The sequence below is a fragment of the Phoenix dactylifera genome, chromosome 1 (genome assembly GCF_051530095.1).
Source record: "Phoenix dactylifera cultivar Ajwa chromosome 1, Ajwa_hap1_PhDact_Kaust_v1.1, whole genome shotgun sequence".
Lineage (NCBI taxonomy): Eukaryota > Viridiplantae > Streptophyta > Magnoliopsida > Arecales > Arecaceae > Phoenix > Phoenix dactylifera.
In genome coordinates this window covers 35,710,017-35,728,418 of record NC_143190.1, presented here as the reverse complement: position 1 = coordinate 35,728,418, position 18,402 = coordinate 35,710,017, and the positions used below count along the sequence as shown (strand labels likewise).

Genomic DNA, 18,402 nt, shown 5'->3' with positions numbered 1-18,402 from the left:
ACACGTCCTAGCATGCTGCTAGATATTCAAAAGAAGAGAGTGTTTGTGCGCCTCCGAGGTCTGTCTGCAGATCAACTAATGACAGTGGTCAAGTCACCTTCCAGGTGGATGAGGGTCGCCTGCAGACAAGATCTCGCATAATTGATCCCTACCTGTCACGCCTCGAACCCAGCACCTGGGTCTAGGACACGACCGGCCGCATGAGCCCTAGAGCAATGCCCTAAAGATCATGCAAGGCCTAAGATGAACAAAAATCCGATAATTCCACAATTAATCACTTAAATCAAATAGATAAATCCAACATGACCAGATAATCAAATTGGTTCATTTACAAAAGCTTTCAATATTCATTGATATCAAGATAGACTAAGTAACTAGTAACTCTCATACTCGCACTCTGCGCTCATCCCATCCATGTCTATGAATCCTGCAACTCTGAAAAAAGAAAGAAGAAGGGGGGTGAGCTTTACAGCCCAATAAGAATCCCTACACATCCATACCAACACAATAATAATATGAATTTGAAAGCCACGACAAATCGATGCACATTTCATGAAATCATAAACCGGCTATCAAAAGGCTCAAATAATCAATATAAGTATGTACGTCAAATATCAATGAAGGTCCAACCACGCAAGAATGATATAGCATACGATAGCTCATAAATCTTCATTAATGTTTTCAATGCTTTTTCTTTCCATTCTATATTAACTTGATCCGGATCAATTATCTTTCCGACTTTGGGCTACATCCCGGTTACGTTTTCGGCCCGTGACGGGGCAATCGATAGTATCACATTTCCAGCCTGTGACGGAGCAATCGATAGTATCACATTTCCAGCCTGTGATGGGGCAATCGATAGTATCACATTTCCAGCCTGTGACGGGGCAATCGATAATATCACATTTCCAGCCTGTGATGGGGCAATCAATAATAACGAGATAAGCCAAAGTTCCTATTAATTTAATCAATTCACAAACACACATCCATTCCCTTTTCCACTTTATTTCCGACCGAGACTAACCATGGTCACATTTCAAGCCCGTGACAGAGCAATCAATATAACATGGTTAGTCCATACCATCACATCCATAAATCCAATTATGCAGGTATAGGTTATACACATACATGCTCCATCATAATACTAATTACAAGCCAACACGATCAAAATATAATTTAATATAAAACTATTTTGCTTTGTCTGGATCATAGCATATCAAACATATATAGTGCAAAAATATTTATATCATGTAGGATTGGCGTACAAGGATTCTTACACTTTGTTGAAAACTCAGACAACTAATCACCCGCCCTCACGGCGATCTATGAACCGCAATGCGCAGGACTCTGCTCAACGTCCTCTCGTCCAATAGATTGTTTTCCTACAGAACCAAGTCATTATTAAAATTTATCAAAGATATATGATGATCTAGGACCCCTGTTTAATCCTCTAAAGGGTCCTCTAAAATCTAGCATCCCAAGACTATCTAGAGTCCTCAAAGCCATGACCTCCCCGGATCCAAGTGTAAGGAGAGAACCCAACAACAAATAATATAATAAGAGGAAAATATAATAAGAGAAAGGGAGTGGAAACACCCTCTCTCTTTCTCTCTTCTTCCTTCTTCCCGACGGAAAGGGAAGAAGGGGGTTCGGCAGCAGGTGGCCCACGGCCGGCGACGCCCCCTGGTCGTCGGCCTGTGGCGGTGCCGGCAGTGCCACGCCCGGCGACGGCCGGCCGGAATGGAAGAAGAGAAGGCCGAACAAAGGCTCGGCTTTTCCCATCAGTCCGACGGCTTGCCGGCCGGATTCCAAGGCGACGGTGGCCCAAAGACAAAGGAGAAGGAGGAGACGGTGCTTACCTTGACTCCGGCGAGTTCCTCCGGCGAGATCGGCAGCGAACAATCCAATTTCACGGATCCCCTTTTTTTTCCTTTCCTTTTTCTTTTGAACGGCACTCGGTTGATGCCCTAAGATGAGGAGAAAGGGATCTTTTATAGATGGAGTTTGGTTCAATTTAGGTAAGATTTAATCCCCCTTTTCCCTCTATATTTTTTTTTCTTTCTCTTCCGGTGGATTTGGGAAGCAATTGAAACAGGGGAGGGAAGACTCTGTTCGGGAGTCTCCCTCCTGTTTCATGTGTCGGGCCGGCCCAGGCCTCCCCCCAAAAATGTGGGTCCTCACATTTTCCCCCCCTAAAAAAAATTTCGTCCTCGAAATTTACTAAGGTTTTGAATAACTACGGATACTTGACCTTCATTTCTTCTTCAAGCTCTCAAGTAGCCTCTCTTTCCGTATAATTGTTCTATTAAATCTTCACAAAAGGAATGGTTCAATACCGAAGCACCTGATTTTTTTTTTGTCCACAATTCATGTTGGGAACTCGTCATAGGTCAAATTCTCATGAAGATGTAATGGCATATATGCTACCACATGACTCAGGTCTGGGACATATTTCTTCAACATCGACACATGAAAAATAGTGTACACTAGATAAAACTGGTGGTAAAACCAGTCGATATGCCACCTCTCCAATCTTGTCCAAAATCTCAAACGGACCAACATAGTTAGAGCTTAATCTACCACGAACCCTAAATCTCATCACTCCTTTAGTGGGTGACACTCTCAAAAAAACATGATCCCCAATTTAAAATTTCAGTTCTCTCCTATTATCAACATAACTCTTTGACGACTCTGAGCTGTACGAAGTCGTTCTCTGATCACTTGCACCTTATCTATGGTCTATTGCACTATCTCTGGGCCTAATAATTTTCTCTCGCCCACATCATCTTAATAAATAGGAGATCCATGTTAAAACATTCCAAGTCTAAGACCAACCAAGGAATCATCAACCATTAACTCTAAACTTAAGATGTCCAAGATTCTCCCAAAAGTTGTCGACAATAGAAGAACCCGTTGGTGAAAATTACATAGCTACCTCTAGATCATCCATAGAATCAACAACATTATCCGCTACTAGAAACTAACTCAAGTGTTCCATCATAATACCTTTTAGATCAAATATTAATGTCCTTAACCAGTTTCAAAATAACTCAAATCACCATACTTCCGCTGCGCACTCTGATTTAATCCATTAAATACTCTAAAGCCTTTAAATGATTTATGACCGAAATATCACTTGCACTAGGAGTAAGAAAATCCAAATTTCAAAACTTTAATTGAGTAGAACCTCCAGATCTCTCTATCCTCAATTTATGTAGAGTGTACTTACCATAACTAACTCTTAAGCCATTAGTCAAGTTTAAGGTCACTGCATGATCTCCATAACTTAGAATCCAAAATATCTAGGCTTAATTTAAAATAAGTTAACCTTGGTTTTCCTCAGCAATTCGATTAGACAATCTACATTGATCTTCTTTCCAAAAAGATTTACTTCAAATTCAATGGGTTAGAAGTTATTGAGCCAATACACTATGATTATAAATTAACTCTATCGATCTCCAGATCTTTCTTCACCAAGATTCTTAACATCCATCAGCAATGCTATATATGATAATTCATGTAAGCATCTCATGACCAAAGTCTCTACTCAATATGACATTTATTAGTAGCTTTATCAACAATGACAAAAGATCCTATTCAAATCTTAAACCTAGGCTTGAGTTTCAAATTTAACACATCAAATAGTCTTCTACAATTATAAGTATAATCTAGTAGCCCAATCCGAACATGAGAATTCAAATAATTAGAATTCTTCAGTCAATATGCATACTCTATGGCCTCAAAATAATCAAATACATCAATCAGAAATAGACCTATTTGCAATATCCAACATGCCAATACCAGATATAATCTACATACATATTCAACTTCGAAGAACATTCCTTTCGATATTATGAAATCTTCTTAGCTCACTCCAATACTATGGAAGATCTACGTACAAATCTCACTCTAATAATTAGTAGCAAAATCAAAAGTACAATCACATCAAAACCCATATCAAGTTTAAACTTTCAAGTTATTTAAATAATATATGAGCATGGAATAACCGATATGCCATTGTTGACCTTCCTACACTTATCTTAGGTCAACCCTTTTTTATCATGATCAAAGACAATTTTATACTTTCCTTCCACACTCATCGAAAATCAAATCCGATGCATACCTTTTATCACAATGCCCAATGATCTTACATCTTAAGCTCTGAATTTAATTGTCATGTTCCAAGTGATCATAACCTTAAGCTATAATATATTTCTGTCACAATACCTAGTGATCTTAAACATATGCTCATATTCCGATTTTGTCACTATCCCCAATGATCTTAAACGTCAAACTCTAATGCCACTAAGGCCACAGTCCCTAGTGGTCTTAAACCTTATATTATAATATCATTCCTGTTACAATCTCAAGTGATTATAAACCAAGGTTCTGATAATTTTCCTATCATAATTCTCCACTCACACTTACCTGAACCTAAATCCTAGGATACCTTAACCTTAAGCTCTGATACCACTCTGTCATGCCCCGAACCTAGCACCTGGGTCCAGAACACGACCGACCGCATGAGCCCTAGAGCAGTGCCCTAAAGATCATGCAAGGCCTAAGATGAACAAAAATCCGATAATTCCACAATTAATCACTTAAATCAAATAGATAAATCCAACATGACCAGATAATCAAATTGGTTCATTTACAAAAGCTTTCAATATTCATTGATATCAAGATAGACTAAGTAACTAGTGACTCTCATACTCGCACTCTGCGCTCATCCCATCCATGTCTATGAATCCTGCAACTCTGAAAAAAGAAAGAAGAAGGGGGGGTGAGCTTTACAGCCCAGTAAGAATCCCTACACATCCATACCAACACAATAATAATATGAATTTGAAAGCCACGACAAATCGATGCACATTTCATGAAATCATAAACCGGCTATCAAAAGGCTCAAATAATCAATATAAGTATGTACGTCAAATATCAATGAAAGTCCAACCACGCAAGAATGATATAGCATACGATAGCTCATAAATCTTCATTAATATTTTCAATGCTTTTTCTTTCCATTCTATATTAACTTGATCTGGATCAATTATCTTTCCGACTTTAGGCTACATTCCGGTCACGTTTCCAGCCCATGACGGGGCAATCGATAGTATCACATTTTCAGCCTGTGACGGGGCAATTGTTAATATCACATTTCCAGCCTGTGATGGGGCAATCAATAATAACGAGATAAGTCCAAAGTTTCTATTCATTTAATCAATTGACAAACACACATCCATTCCCTTTTCCACTTTATTTCCGACCGAGACTAACCATGGTCACGTTTCCAGCCCGTGACAGAGCAATCAATATAACATGGTTAGTCCATACCACCACATCCATAAATCTAATTATGCAGGTATAGGTTATACACATACATGCATCCATCATAATACCAATTACAAGCCAACACGATCAAAATATAATTTAATATAAAACTATTTTGCTTTGTCTGGATCATAGCATATCAAACATATATAGTGCAAAAATATTTATATCATGTAGGATTGGCGTACAAGGATTCTTACACTTTGTTGAAAACTCAGACAACTAATTATCCGCCCTCACGGCGATCTATGAACCGAAATGCGCAGGACTCTGCTCAGCGTCCTCTCGTCCAATAGATTGTTCCCCTACAGAACCAAGTCATCATTAAAATTTATCAAAGATATATGATGATCTAGGACCCCTGTTTAATTCTCTAAAGGGTCATCTAAAATCTAGCATCCCAAGACTATCTAGAGTCCTTAAAGCCATGACCTCCCCGGATCCAAGTGTAAGGAGAGAACCCAACAACAAATAATATAATAAGAGGAAAATATAATAAGAGGAAGGGAGTGGAAAGACCCTCTCTCTTTCTCTCTTCTTCCTTCTTCCCGACGGAAAGGGGAGAAGGGGGTTCGACAGCAGGTGGCCCACGGTCGGTGATGCCCCTGGTCGTAAGCCTGTGGCGGTGCCGGCGGTGCCACGCCCGGCGACGGCCGGCCGGAATGGAAGAGGAGAAGGCCGAACAAAGGCTCGGCTTTTCCCATCAATCCGACGGCTTGCCAGCCGGATTCCAAGGCGACGGTGGCCCAAAGACAAAGGAGAAGGAGGAGACGGTGCTTACCTTGACTCCGACGAGTTCCTCCAGTGAGATCGGCAGCGAACAACCCAATCTCATGGATCCCCTTTTTTTTTCCTTTCCTTTTTCTTTTGAACGGCACTCGATTGATGCCCTAGGATGAGGAGAATGGGATCTTTTATAGATGGAGTTTGGTTCAATTTAGGTAAGATTTAATCCCCCTTTTCCCTCTATATTTTTTTTTTCTTTCTCTTCCGGTGGATTTGGGAAGCAATTGAAACAGGGGAGGGAAGACTCTGTTCGGGAGTCTCCCTCCCGTTTCATGTGTCGGGCCGGCCCAGGCCTCCCCCCAAAAATGTGGGTCCTCACACTACCTAAGCCTGTTTCGTTCTAGGGAACGAGGTATCATAGATCTGAGGGAGCTGAAAAGTGTCCCAAGCTATCAAGGGCTCTCCGAGGGAGGGTGAGTAAACGACTTCTGCTATCTGAACAAGGGCCCTCTCCACTGTGAATCTAGGCAACTAACTGCTTCCCTCGAAAATAGGCTCATTCCTGGCCAGCAGATGTGATATGCCAAGTAAGCAGTCCTGATGCCCGAACCTCTAGTAGAGGCTCTCCCATAGCAGTTCCTCAAGTAAAGGCCTCGACGGTGCTGCCGACCGAAGGAAAATATGGGAGCCATCAAGGAGCCCCAAAACTTGCACTGCCCAATAGCATTGGAAGAGGACATGAGCCACCAACTCCTCAGCATGGCATACATCACATGGAAGATATAACCTTTATTGGTCTCTATATGGAATATTTTTTTCAAATAAAGGTATGTTTGGATAATCTTATGCAATCCAACATGACTTACAGGAACACAGGTCAGACCAAGTCTATATTTATAGATTTAACAGAAATTTTTTCAGAGTAGATCGGTCTAAATTTTATAGAAATAAGAAAAAGACTCCGTGAGCTCACCAAATCTTTTTTCCATCCTTTAGGAACAAATTGGAAGAGGTCCAGTTGGCATGAATTGAGCTAGACCTCATATCCTATAATACTAAAAATCATGTTTCCAACCCTAAGGATCCAATAAAATTATTCAAGGATAACATAATTGGTAGTTTCTTGAAAAGAAAAACTAGTTATAAGTACTAATTAAACTTTAGTTACTTTAATTATAAAGACTAAAACTATTTGTCTCCATGGTATGCAATTACTTAAAAGACTATATTTTGTATAGATCCATGCTATGATGTTAAACGATTCTCTTTTTAATTTAGAAATTTCATATAGAATGATGCAAACAGCAGTATATAACAAGGGTAGCTTTTATGAGTCTGTTTTACAATGTTGGATTCCATGTTATAGATGACCAATATTAAACAGAACATTAGCATGCTTTTTAGATGAAAAGGCAAGTCTGATCCTATAATAACACAGGACCTCACCCAAAATAGCTAATCATAAGGTATTTTTTGGTTTCCTTAGTCTTATATAAGTACCCAAGATATCCCCGAATATGGGACTAAACACACACTTGTATAGGTTCTCACATACTTTTTCCGTTTAAGTTCCGACATCCTCGTCGAGCTAAAAGTTTAAATCCATTCAAATCTAATCACAAACACTACGATCGGTTCATAGTCAGCCTCAATGAGCCCATGCCGTAATGTCCTCTAATCAACATGGGCCAATGGTTGGATTTGCTATGATACCATTTGTAATAATCTAAAACCTCACAAAATGGCTAACTGGAAGGTATTTTTTAAATGTATATTTAGTCTCACATCAGTTATTCATCAGAGAGATCTTGAGTACTTATACAGGACTAAGAAACCCAAAAAGCACCTTCTGGTTAGTTATTTTGGATGAGGTCCTGGGTTGTTACAAATGATATCAAAGTAAATTCAACCCATGGCCCATATGGACTAGAGAACACTGTAACATGGGCTCATGGAGGCTCACCATAGGCCGATCATGGTATTTATGATTACATTTGAATAGATTTAGACCTTTCACCTAACGAGGATGTCGGAGCTTTTACGGAGAAAGTGTGTGAGAACCTATGCGAGAGTGTATTTAGTCTCACATCAGTTATTCGCCGGAGAGATTTTGGGTACTTATATAAGACTAAGAAATCCAAAAATATATTTCGGCTAGCCATTTTAGGTGAGATCCTGGGTTGTTATAAATGGTATCAGAGCGGACCTAGCCCATGTGGACTAAGGGACATTGTAGCATAGACTCATTGAGGCTAACCGCGGGCCAATCGTGATGCTTGTGATTAGATTTAAATAGATTTAGACCCTTAGCCTAATGATGATATTAGGGTTTAAACGGAGAGAGTATGTGAGACCCATACAAGCGTGTGTTTAGTCCGACATCGGTTATTCGCTAAGGAGATTTTGGATATTTATACAAAACTAAGGAATCCAAGAAAACTTTAGGCTAGCCATTTTGGATGAGGTTCTGAGTTGTTACATATTTAATTTGATTTATTAACTAAATCATTAGGGTATGGAAGCATTCTCCCTTAATCAATAATTTGATTTTCTAGTTTTATTTCCAACCTTTTTTTTTCATTTATATTCCTTTGATCATCTTCAAGACCATGGAGTGGAAAATGGTCTCCAACATGTTTCATATGTGGTCGACACCCTCGATAAGAAGATCAAAGGCTGCAGGTGATCCAAGAGTTCTTGACTGAACTCTCATTATGTAATTTAATTATGTTTTTGACTAAAAATAAAAAGATTTATCTACATAATTTTATCCCAACTATGGTTTTGGCAATAGCACATTTAATAATATTTATATAATATTAAGTGCATCAGTTTGTACTTATATAATATTGAAAAACATTTGCATAATTATGTAACAATATTTGAATATATATTTACGTTTATCAACATAATATACAGGTTTCTTTAATGATTTATCATGTCTGAACTATTTCTGGATTCCAAATACCAATGGGAATTAGTGATTATTTAGTGCAATTCCTTTAGACTTCTAATTTTACATTTGAGTCCACGACAGAGCCGCACCCTCCGTCCTTCTTTGTCCCCTTCTAAACTGTAACGGTCATTCCCAAAAGCCCACCCCTTTAAGCACGCAAGGACGAGTGAGGAAAGAGGAGAGCCATTACTGAAGAGAAAGCGAGGGGCCTTCTTCTCGGATCCAAAGGATTCCGAAAGGGTAATCGAAGCCGAAGCCGGCCATGGTTATGGTATGCTGAATAGGAACCGAAAGCCGCCGGCGACGATGGGTTGGTTCCAACGGTTACAAAGATGGCAGTTTCCATTCGGTTTTTTAAAAAAGTTCGGTATGGCATTTGGGTCCCAACGGTCGAATTAAGTTCCCCGTTTAAGAGCGAGATATGGAACCCGGTGAGAGCCATGGATGACTTCTATCCCGCAATCACAACTAGCAACACATGATAGATTTAGAAACTGGAGAGTTGGTCTCCTCCCCCGATCACCGGCAATCCGATCGAAAGGGTTTCAGTGAAGGCCATGAACAGTCTCCGCTGCCAGGGCGATGTTCCACAAATGATGAAACAAGTGGAATCCATGCAGTGTGTAGAACCGAGCCTGGAATTTGTCCCGATGGTGGGAGTTCATCCCTTCAGGTAAATGAGACTGTTGCAGAGGCCAACGATGTTGATTGTAGTAAAGTGTGGAGGAATAGAATTCGAATCCCCCATTGTTGGGGTCTTTTCTCTGATTTGCCCACATACGGTCATCATACAAGAGTATACCAAGTTTGGCCAGGAAAAAATGTAAGCCTTCTGTGCTCCTACTTGATAGTAAGTAAGCACTTTATATTTATTTAATAAGAATTGGTCGAAAAGATGGAATTTGTGCATGCTAAATTATATCATTATACTAAATTTAATGGTAATTTCCTGAGAATCATAATTATAAAAGTTAAAATATTTTTTTTTTTAAAAAAAAAAAACTGAACTTAAGCTTCTAGGAGAGATTATTCATATGATGTTGCTTTTTTATTTTATTTTATTTTTTTAGTCTGTGTTGGTTTACAACTAGGAAAAAGCATAGCCAACTTATCATCACAGTTATTGCCTTACAGACTATTTATGGAACTTTTGTTGCTTAATTAACTCTTTTCAGAATTAATGATGACTTTTAATTGCTGATGATGTTTGAGCACGGACAGCAGACTGCAACTATAGTGGTTAAATGGACCTGCTTTAGTATTTGGAAATTATTTTATATTATATTATAGAGAATTCTATATTTGAGAACATTAGAATATCTGATTTCCTTACTGAAAATTTTGATATCTTTTTCATCCATTAAGTATTACGGTAATTTCTTTTACAAATGCAGGTCTTCTTCTTCAGGGGGCGTATGGTCTGCGGCCCCGATCCACGAGGCTTCATCTTGACAGCAGTTTCCATTATTCTTTCAGATTGGATTTTCTGTGTATACATCTGTGACACCCAGCCACAAGATTCTGCCCGTATAGCTACATTATCCATGATACTGACAGTAATTGTTAGTATTATTTTGACATGTAATTACTTGATGAACAAACACATTATCTTCATCTTGTGACAATACCATCTAACTTGGGCAGTCTAGCAGGTTATTATTAACTTGGTCTTGGCTAGCACCAGAGATCCAGGAGTTGTTCCAAGGAATGACAAGTCACAATTGGAAGAAGTTGGCACCAGTATTGCGTCAAGAAGCAGGAGGATTGGTCTTGGTGGTGTTGAGGTGAAGGTCAAGTATTGTAGGATTTGCAATATATTCCGACCGCCAAGGAGTTGCCACTGCACTGTTTGTGACAACTGTGTTGAGAAATTTGACCATCACTGCCCATGGATCAGCCAGTGTATAGGATTGGTAAGAATGCGAACAGCATTTCTCTTTAGGCACAAATGATGTATTTTAATGCCTACTAATCGCTATGATATATTTTGTTTGCTCATGCAGCGGAATTATCGCTATTACTTGATGTTCATATTCTCAGCTTTGGTGTTCTTTATCTATATATTCGCCTTCTCCTCATGGAGGATCAGGAGAAAAATGGTCAACACTGGCTCAGGGATGTTTGGAGTGATTCAGAGTGCACCTGAAATATTTGCATTAGCAGTGTTTAGCTTCGTTTTGATCTGGTTTCTTGGAGGGCTTGTTGTCTTTCATGCCTATCTTATCACTTTAAACCAGGTGCACTTCTTAGTTTCTCACCTCTGTTAGTGTTTAATACTGGGGACTCAAATCGGTGCAATTCTATACTCTTCTTGCCTGGAAGGACAACAATAAGTGGGCATTGCCAAGCGGAAGTTAAGCATTTAAGTAAATGGGGGCTACCTTTAGATGACTGAAATGGTAGTCAGAACTTAATATCTGTTGCAATTCATTGGACTACAGGAAGAAGCACAGTTTAACGAAGTCTCTTTGATGAATCAAAAAGGAGAAAAGAAAGTAAAATTGAAGTTTATATCTATGGACATATTTTATATATATATATATATATATATATATATATATATATATATATATATATATATATATATATATATATATATATATATATATATATATATATATATATATATATATATATATATATATATATATATATATATATATATATATATGTGCTCCATGTCACTTCTCTTTATGATGATCTTGCTCTGCAATTCCTGGGTACACCAAGTTCTACTATTTTTCTTACATATATTTTCCCTCTGCTTTTATTTCATTTCACAGACTGCTCGTGAGAATTTTAAACAACGATATGCGAAGTCTCCTAATCCTTATGATAAAGGAATTTTAGGAAATCTAAAAGAAGCTCTTTTCACCAGATTGCCACCTTCCAAAGTCAATTTCCGAGCAGTTGTTGAACCCAACTGGGGTTCTATAACAAGAATACTTACGAATTCTACTGACGGAGATGATGAGGCGTCAATCATGATGCAGCATGCTTTCAGCAGAAAGGAGGAATCACCACAAGAGAGCAGTGAGAGCGAACACTTTGAAGAAATAGAGTTAAAGTGAATGAACTGTACACTTATATCTGTATATCATCCTTTCTTTGTAGTGCAATTATGGTCCATGCGATGCCTTTACAAACTCACTGTAGTAGTGTGTGTGTGTGTGTTTTGAGCTACAATGACAATGCTAATGCCTTGCGCAGAGGACTTTTGCTGCTGTATGACATTAAGAGTCAGATTTGCATATGCTTAATGTAATCAAGTTCAACTACTAATCCTATATGAGGTTCTGATAATTAGGGAGGGAAGTTAATCAGTATTGCATACAATTACAGTGGACTATGTAAATAGATCTTTAGAGCTAGAGATGATCAAGTGGAATGAATATTTTTCAATTAAGATCTCTAGCAAATAAGCTTGTTTAAGCATCAGGGAGGCAGATGGTGGATATGTATTTGTTGTGATTTTACCTCTTAGATCTGATTCTGTATAATAGGTGTTTTAGAAGTGCAATTACTTGATCATGCTTATGAGCCGTTTTTGTGGCATGTCTTGAATTCTACACCTCATACTCTTTAATTTCAGGGAAGAAAGAGGCAAGGAGGGAGAAATTTGGGATAGGGACCAAGAAGGAAGGGTAACGGAGGACTTCCTAACGTATAGACTTGCCGGCCCTCTTCTCCATGAGTCTTGCCAAGCTCGTGCAACCATGCATGAAGATGGATCCATAAAACAATGATTCCAACGGTCGTTCCCTTATCTGGGAGAATCAATCGAATCTAAGGTCTGTCTTGCAAATAAACATAAATTTATCTGTGTCGATTTGTAAATAGGAATAATAGAAGGTGCTAAATACAATATAGCAGAATCTTATTTGGGACTGTGGAATGCTAATATTTTGTTGTTTATATCTTCTGGTCTTTGATATGTGCTTCTGCAGTTATATTACCATGCAAGGTCATAGGTTGCAGTGGAGGACCAGATGCGTAATAATCCAATGCTATCATATTGCACTTTATGATGAGTCGGATTGAGAATTTTGGATAAGTTAGCCAAGTTTCACACTCATTTTAACTAGATAAAAAATTAAAAGATCTATTATGGCTTTTTATTCTGGGTGGCTCTTGCCTCCCTTACAATCAAAAAAGGAATATATATATATATATATATATATAGCTTTTTATTTGTGACTGTTCTAGTATCTAATTAGGATGTCTTCAAAGGAACTATAGATAGAATGTGGTTGAACGGTTGCAATAGGGCAAGCGAAGTCACACTAGCCCAACACCACCAAACCCATGTTGTGAAGAGAAACAAGCCACAAAAAAAACATAGACCTCCAAAATGAATAGAAGCAAACAACTTTGCACTATCTTGATACAAGATGGAGAACACAGCTTGTAGGTTATACTCAACTTGTGTGTGTTGTATTACAAGGGATGAAGAGGTATTTATAGATTCTATTGAGACTTCTACTACATGCATTCAAGACTCGTAGGGAAATAAAAAGATGATTAAACAACCAATGAAATCAACTGAAAGGATGTCTTTAACAACCAAGGAACTCATAAGCAAAACGAAAGGATGGTCAGACAACCAAGGGACTCATAGGAAATTGAAAATATGTTTAAACAAACAAGGTTGCATGGGACACAATCATATTCTCTACTCCAAATGATCTACTTTACTATTTGGTGATTTTGTGTTGTGCAAGCATACAACATTTTCTAGATATTACCAGCTACTTGAATGTCCTCCACCAAAGCATTCACCAAAACCTTGATTGAGGACCAAAGCTTCATTGCTAGGTTATTTAATTTTTAGAGAGCTTGACTAAATAATCATGGTACTATTTGCAGTTGGAGTGGATACCTATAAACTTCTGGCTATCATAGTTAACAAGAACTTCCTAGCTAGCAACCTTTTGAAGCCGTTGAGCTGTTTCAGCACTTGCCGTCCATAGTCTGTAACCTCCCAAGATGGAAGATTCGCTTAGTGGAGCTGACGAAGAGTAATGATAAGGTTAACGATCTAAGTGTCGTTGAATGATAAATAGTTTACAGCATATATATACTGCCAGTCTGCCATGTTAATTATGTTAATTATACTTGTGTTTTCATAGCCTACCAACCGATAAATCTAATTGGCATAATTTCAGATTTAATGTTATCAGTTTCATGGTTACAAATAGATTTATCTTAATCTCTAATGCATGTTACTCAATATATAGTTGATTTTGTGAAATAGACATAATCAATTGAAGACTGCTTTCTGTCTGTAACAAAACCAAACACGAGCAGTTTAAAATTGATGCTGAAATCATGGCAGTGGCAGTCTAATGATGAGCACCAACTAGTAGATATCTTAGTCTCCCAATTTAACCTGACGTAGTTGGAGGGATTCAGATGGAGAGTGGAGGTATAATTTCAAAACTTCTGGTTGGTATCAGTCTAGCTCAGGGACCCAGATCTGGAACGTAGGTGCTGATTTATTAGTTTAATCGAATTTGATTCAATGTGGTTTTTTTTTTTTTGTCCTACCTGCATCCTGCCAAATCATTTTCTTGTTATCATGGCTCGCATTTCCTGTTGTGATTATCGTTTACTGAAATAATAGTAGCTGCAATGATCTCTAATTAATGACAATTTTCTTCCCACCATGATTTTATCTCTTGGCCTTTTGCACTATAATAATTAGTTATTGGATGGTTTATAGGAATATTATAGTTGGTTTTCTCTCCTTTCTTTTTTGCCAAGATTTTTGTAATGAAAGAGCTTTCACTTTTTTATGTACATGAGTCATCATTGCATAGTGACATCATATCTTATTACAGATTTCTAGAGTGTGTGACAGACGCTGCTCCTCTCTTATCCATATATCTCCAAACCACCAAATTAGGTTGTCATAGGCTAGTTGGAGGGAATTTAAAGGCTGCAGATCATGTGGAAATGTCAACGAGATAGGAGAGAGAGTTAGGTCTGTGAGAGCACCAAGCCCACATCCTTCTCACTGTAGAATACTGCAGAACCTGCCAAACTTTGGGTGGCCAACCGTAAGAAAGGAGCTTGAGAAGGATTGCTTTATTATGTGATTTAAAGGGCAATGAGGCTCATCCCACGGTAGTGACAGTACCAGCCCTTTTGGACAGAGCCTTAATTGGTGGGTCGGCCGGCAGTGGTGGTTGCAGTAATAAAATGATGGCCTCATGGAACCTACCTGGTATAATTGAAGAGTTAAATAACCCACTTGAGGACACTAGCACACAAAGGGGCAGCTCAATTTTCTCGTTTTTAAGTTGGTTGGTGGCCCCTTCTTGTGCCACTTTTCTGGTCATCTATAGCATTGCTCCTATGATTGGTTTAACTACTGAAAACACTCATGCAACTGCGACTGCAACATTTGACCCCACAACAGTGAGAGAGAGAGAGAGAGATGGATATTGGATAAGAATGCAACTATATATTATTAGAGAGTATAATTAGAGATCAAAATAACCTAATTAGGATGCACAAGGCAACATAAAACAAAGTAAAACAAAGAACAGAAAGCAATCCATTGATTCATGGCAAAAAAGAACACATACCTTGCACTCCCCCTTGGCAGCGGCTGCAGCAGCAGCAGCCACCAACAAGAGAGGAGCAGATGGTTACATCCAAAAGCCACAGTACAAAAGACACTACCCATCATCTCTTAAAACCAGCGACACAACTCAGCAGACAAAATCTCAGTGCTGCCAGGCCTAGAAAGGAGGAAAAAAAAGGGTAAAAATAAAATAAAAGGAACCAAACAGAGCTCAAAGCAGCAGTGACTGACTCTTCCCATAGCCATCAAAGAGCATCATCCAGAATTCCACACTAATTACCAGAGACTCACAAAAAGACTACTTAAGAAGTCCACCTCCTGTTTCACCTCACTCCAAGAACCCAGTCCTTGTGAGCACAGCATTCCTCACCTTGCTAAGGTCTCTTCCTTTGAGGGTCCTCCCAGCCCCTTCGCACATAGAGAAGGATGGGATCTGGCTCCTGGCCATCTTCTTCGCCAGCCATTCATGTGGAGGAACTTTATCATCATCATCATCTTCGTCGTCGTCGTCGTCGTCGTCGTCGTCGGCAACTGTATTTTTGCCGCGATTACGACCAGCTTCGTCGCCATCGAATCTGGAACCATGGCTCTCAGAAGAGCCCTTGTGGTTGCAGATCTTGGACCAGTCGGGGATGGCAACAGGGGCAGACCATCTAAATGCTCCGCCGCTGCTCTCTGGATTGGCATTGGACCTCGGGATCATTTTGGAGGGAGTTGGAAGGCGCCTCCCAGTAGAACAACCAGTCAAATCCTTAGTTCTTCTAGTCTTTGGACTCTCATCCTTCCTCTCCCTCACAGCAGCCCACACCTCCTCTTCCTCAAAATCCTCATCTCCCATAGCTAAATCTAACAAAAGCCTAAGCTAGATGGAATAGCCTATTGGTCTTTCACATCCAAACTGGCACAGCATAAGCCGCGCTCTCTTTTGATGGATCCAAGATCCAAAGGGGTCTGTCCTGTTTTCTTTTATACCACCAGCCCAAGTTCTACTGTGGGAAAACTGGTAGATGGCTGGAGAGGTGTCTCTGAGGGAACCGATGGACAGGGAAAGGTGACGGAAGCGTCTGGAGGGCATCCCACTGATGTGAAATTGTGAATTGAGATGGGTTTCAGCACAGGGACCGAGCCCACAGAAAGGGGAGCGACCAAAGCACGCATTTTGATCCCTTAGGTGGGACTTGCCACCCAAACACCCCCAGAGCTAGGATTGGACCAACTGGGTACGGATGGCCTGCAAGCCTTATCCACAGGGACTGGATTTTGTACTGAACTGTGCCTGGGGATTGTAAGCGTGAGGGACAGAGCTGCAGTCACCTTCTTCAGAATCCCAAGAAAGGGAGGAAAGAGACGGAGTGAAGCAAGGGGTGCGTTGAGATGTGGGGGCCATTCCAGGCTTTTCTTTTTCCCCCTTCTTCCCCTTCGGCTTTGTCCTCTCTCTCATTTTATCTGGTTTGAAACCCGAAGGAACCGAAGCGATACGCTCATTACCACCTTTTCCTCCATAATTAATTCTGGTCTTCTGTGTGAAGGAGAATGTATGAATGAAGCGTTACAGGAGTGAGCATGCATGAATCTCTTGAAAGGTGAGACATTTGCTTCCAATGGAATGATGGTCTTTGCGTTGGACGGAAGGAAAGGTGGTAGCTTGGAGAAAGCGTGCATAGGAGTTTCTCTGCGTACGTTAGATCCGCCGTTGACTTATTTACGGATGAGAGAATACCATGGCCATGGGTTTTAATATTGGATATGTTGGAGAAGGAAAGCTTGGGAGATCTGGGTCGCATAGAAATTGCTGTGGAAGTGTCTCGGAAGAAATGTTGCATTAGTTGGTGGAGCCTTTGGGGTTGGACCGTTCGTCTTACTTAGATGCGGACGGTGGTGGTTTTTTATACAGGACGGTGGTGAAACAGAAATTTCCAACCATTAATGAAAAAAAAATGCTACGGATTAGTTGATTATTGCTATCTGTTGGAAAATATAGAAAGAGTGAAATGCTTGAATTTTTTTAAAAAAATTAAGTTCTATCTATTGTAATTTACAAAAAAATCTTATCAATCTTCTTCAGCTGGAAGCATTTATGTTCAGAGAAGCTGCTTGACCATCATCTCAAACTTTGAAATAACCTTACAGTATTAGTGCCGCACGTTGAGAAACGCTGATCTATTTTTTTAAAAAAAATACTAACTCACATCATGATGAAGAGATTATATAGTTGTACGTTGAAGGTACAGAAATTCTTCAAATCACTTATGAGATTGTTCAGCAAGTTGAATAGTTTAATAGGTCTACTTACTTGTCACTACCACTACAACAGAAAAGGTTTTTGCCGACTTTGTATTGCCGACGCTAGTTAAAAGCGTCGCCGATTTTTTTTTTGGGGAGTAACCGCCGACGCTTCTGAGAAGCGTCGGTAAGAAAGCTTTCTTTAAGCGTTGGCGTCTGGTACATTACCGAATGGAATATTTAATCCCCGACGCTTATAAGCGTCGGCATATCGGAAGAACACGACGACGCTTATAAGCGTCGTCGGACTTCATTCCTCCAAAACCCGATCGACCCCCTCCCTCTAAAGCCCTAAATCCCCATCTCATGCCGACCGACTCCCTCTCTTCTCAACCCTTTTCACCGATCTCATCCATTCTCCTCCGCCGAGCGCTCTCCGTCGTCGCGATGGGGGGAGTCGCTTCTGATGCAGGCGTTGAGCAAGCGGCGGACGTGGGTCTTCCTCTTCCTCGTCGTCTACTCCCTCCTCCTCTCCTCCTCCTGGAACCTCCTCCTCTCCATCCGCTCCTGGTACAAC

At 39.7% G+C, this 18,402-nt stretch overlaps 2 protein-coding genes across 3 annotated transcripts; one reads left to right on the top strand and one right to left on the bottom strand.

Moving 5' to 3' along the window:
• The first annotated feature begins 9,250 nt into the window (after positions 1 to 9,250).
• LOC103717634 (putative protein S-acyltransferase 1) lies at positions 9,251 to 12,103 on the top strand. Its single transcript, XM_088721311.2, has 5 exons — positions 9,251 to 9,836; positions 10,408 to 10,575; positions 10,666 to 10,926; positions 11,017 to 11,250; positions 11,797 to 12,103. The coding sequence occupies exons 1-5, from the start codon at positions 9,492 to 9,494 to the stop codon at positions 12,082 to 12,084; spliced, it is 1,296 nt and encodes a 431-aa protein (XP_088577437.2). The 5' UTR covers positions 9,251 to 9,491; the 3' UTR covers positions 12,085 to 12,103.
• Positions 12,104 to 15,551: 3,448 nt separating this feature from the next.
• On the bottom strand, positions 15,552 to 16,764 carry LOC103717621 (protein S40-4). Of its 2 annotated transcripts, XM_039126012.2 has the most exons (2): positions 15,973 to 16,764; positions 15,552 to 15,759 (listed from the first exon to the last, which is right to left on the bottom strand). In XM_039126012.2, the coding sequence occupies exons 1-2, from the start codon at positions 16,438 to 16,440 to the stop codon at positions 15,745 to 15,747; spliced, it is 483 nt and encodes a 160-aa protein (XP_038981940.2). In that variant the 5' UTR covers positions 16,441 to 16,764; the 3' UTR covers positions 15,552 to 15,744. The 2 variants fall into 2 exon arrangements, with proteins under 2 accessions (XP_038981940.2, XP_088579127.1); XM_088723001.2 differs by having other exon boundaries at positions 15,552 to 16,758.
• Positions 16,765 to 18,402: the final 1,638 nt, after the last annotated feature.

Bases quoted from the DNA above. Each gene is read 5' to 3' on its own strand.
- LOC103717634 (XM_088721311.2), top strand. From the start codon at position 9,492: ATGATAGATTTAGAAACTGGAGAGTTGGTCTCCTCCCCCGATCACCGG. The intron at 9,837-10,407 runs GTAAGCCTTCTG...TTACAAATGCAG, and splicing joins AAGTTTGGCCAGGAAAAAAT to GTCTTCTTCTTCAGGGGGCG. The intron at 11,251-11,796 runs GTGCACTTCTTA...TTCATTTCACAG, and splicing joins ATCTTATCACTTTAAACCAG to ACTGCTCGTGAGAATTTTAA.
- LOC103717621 (XM_088723001.2), bottom strand. From the start codon at position 16,440: ATGGGAGATGAGGATTTTGAGGAAGAGGAGGTGTGGGCTGCTGTGAGG.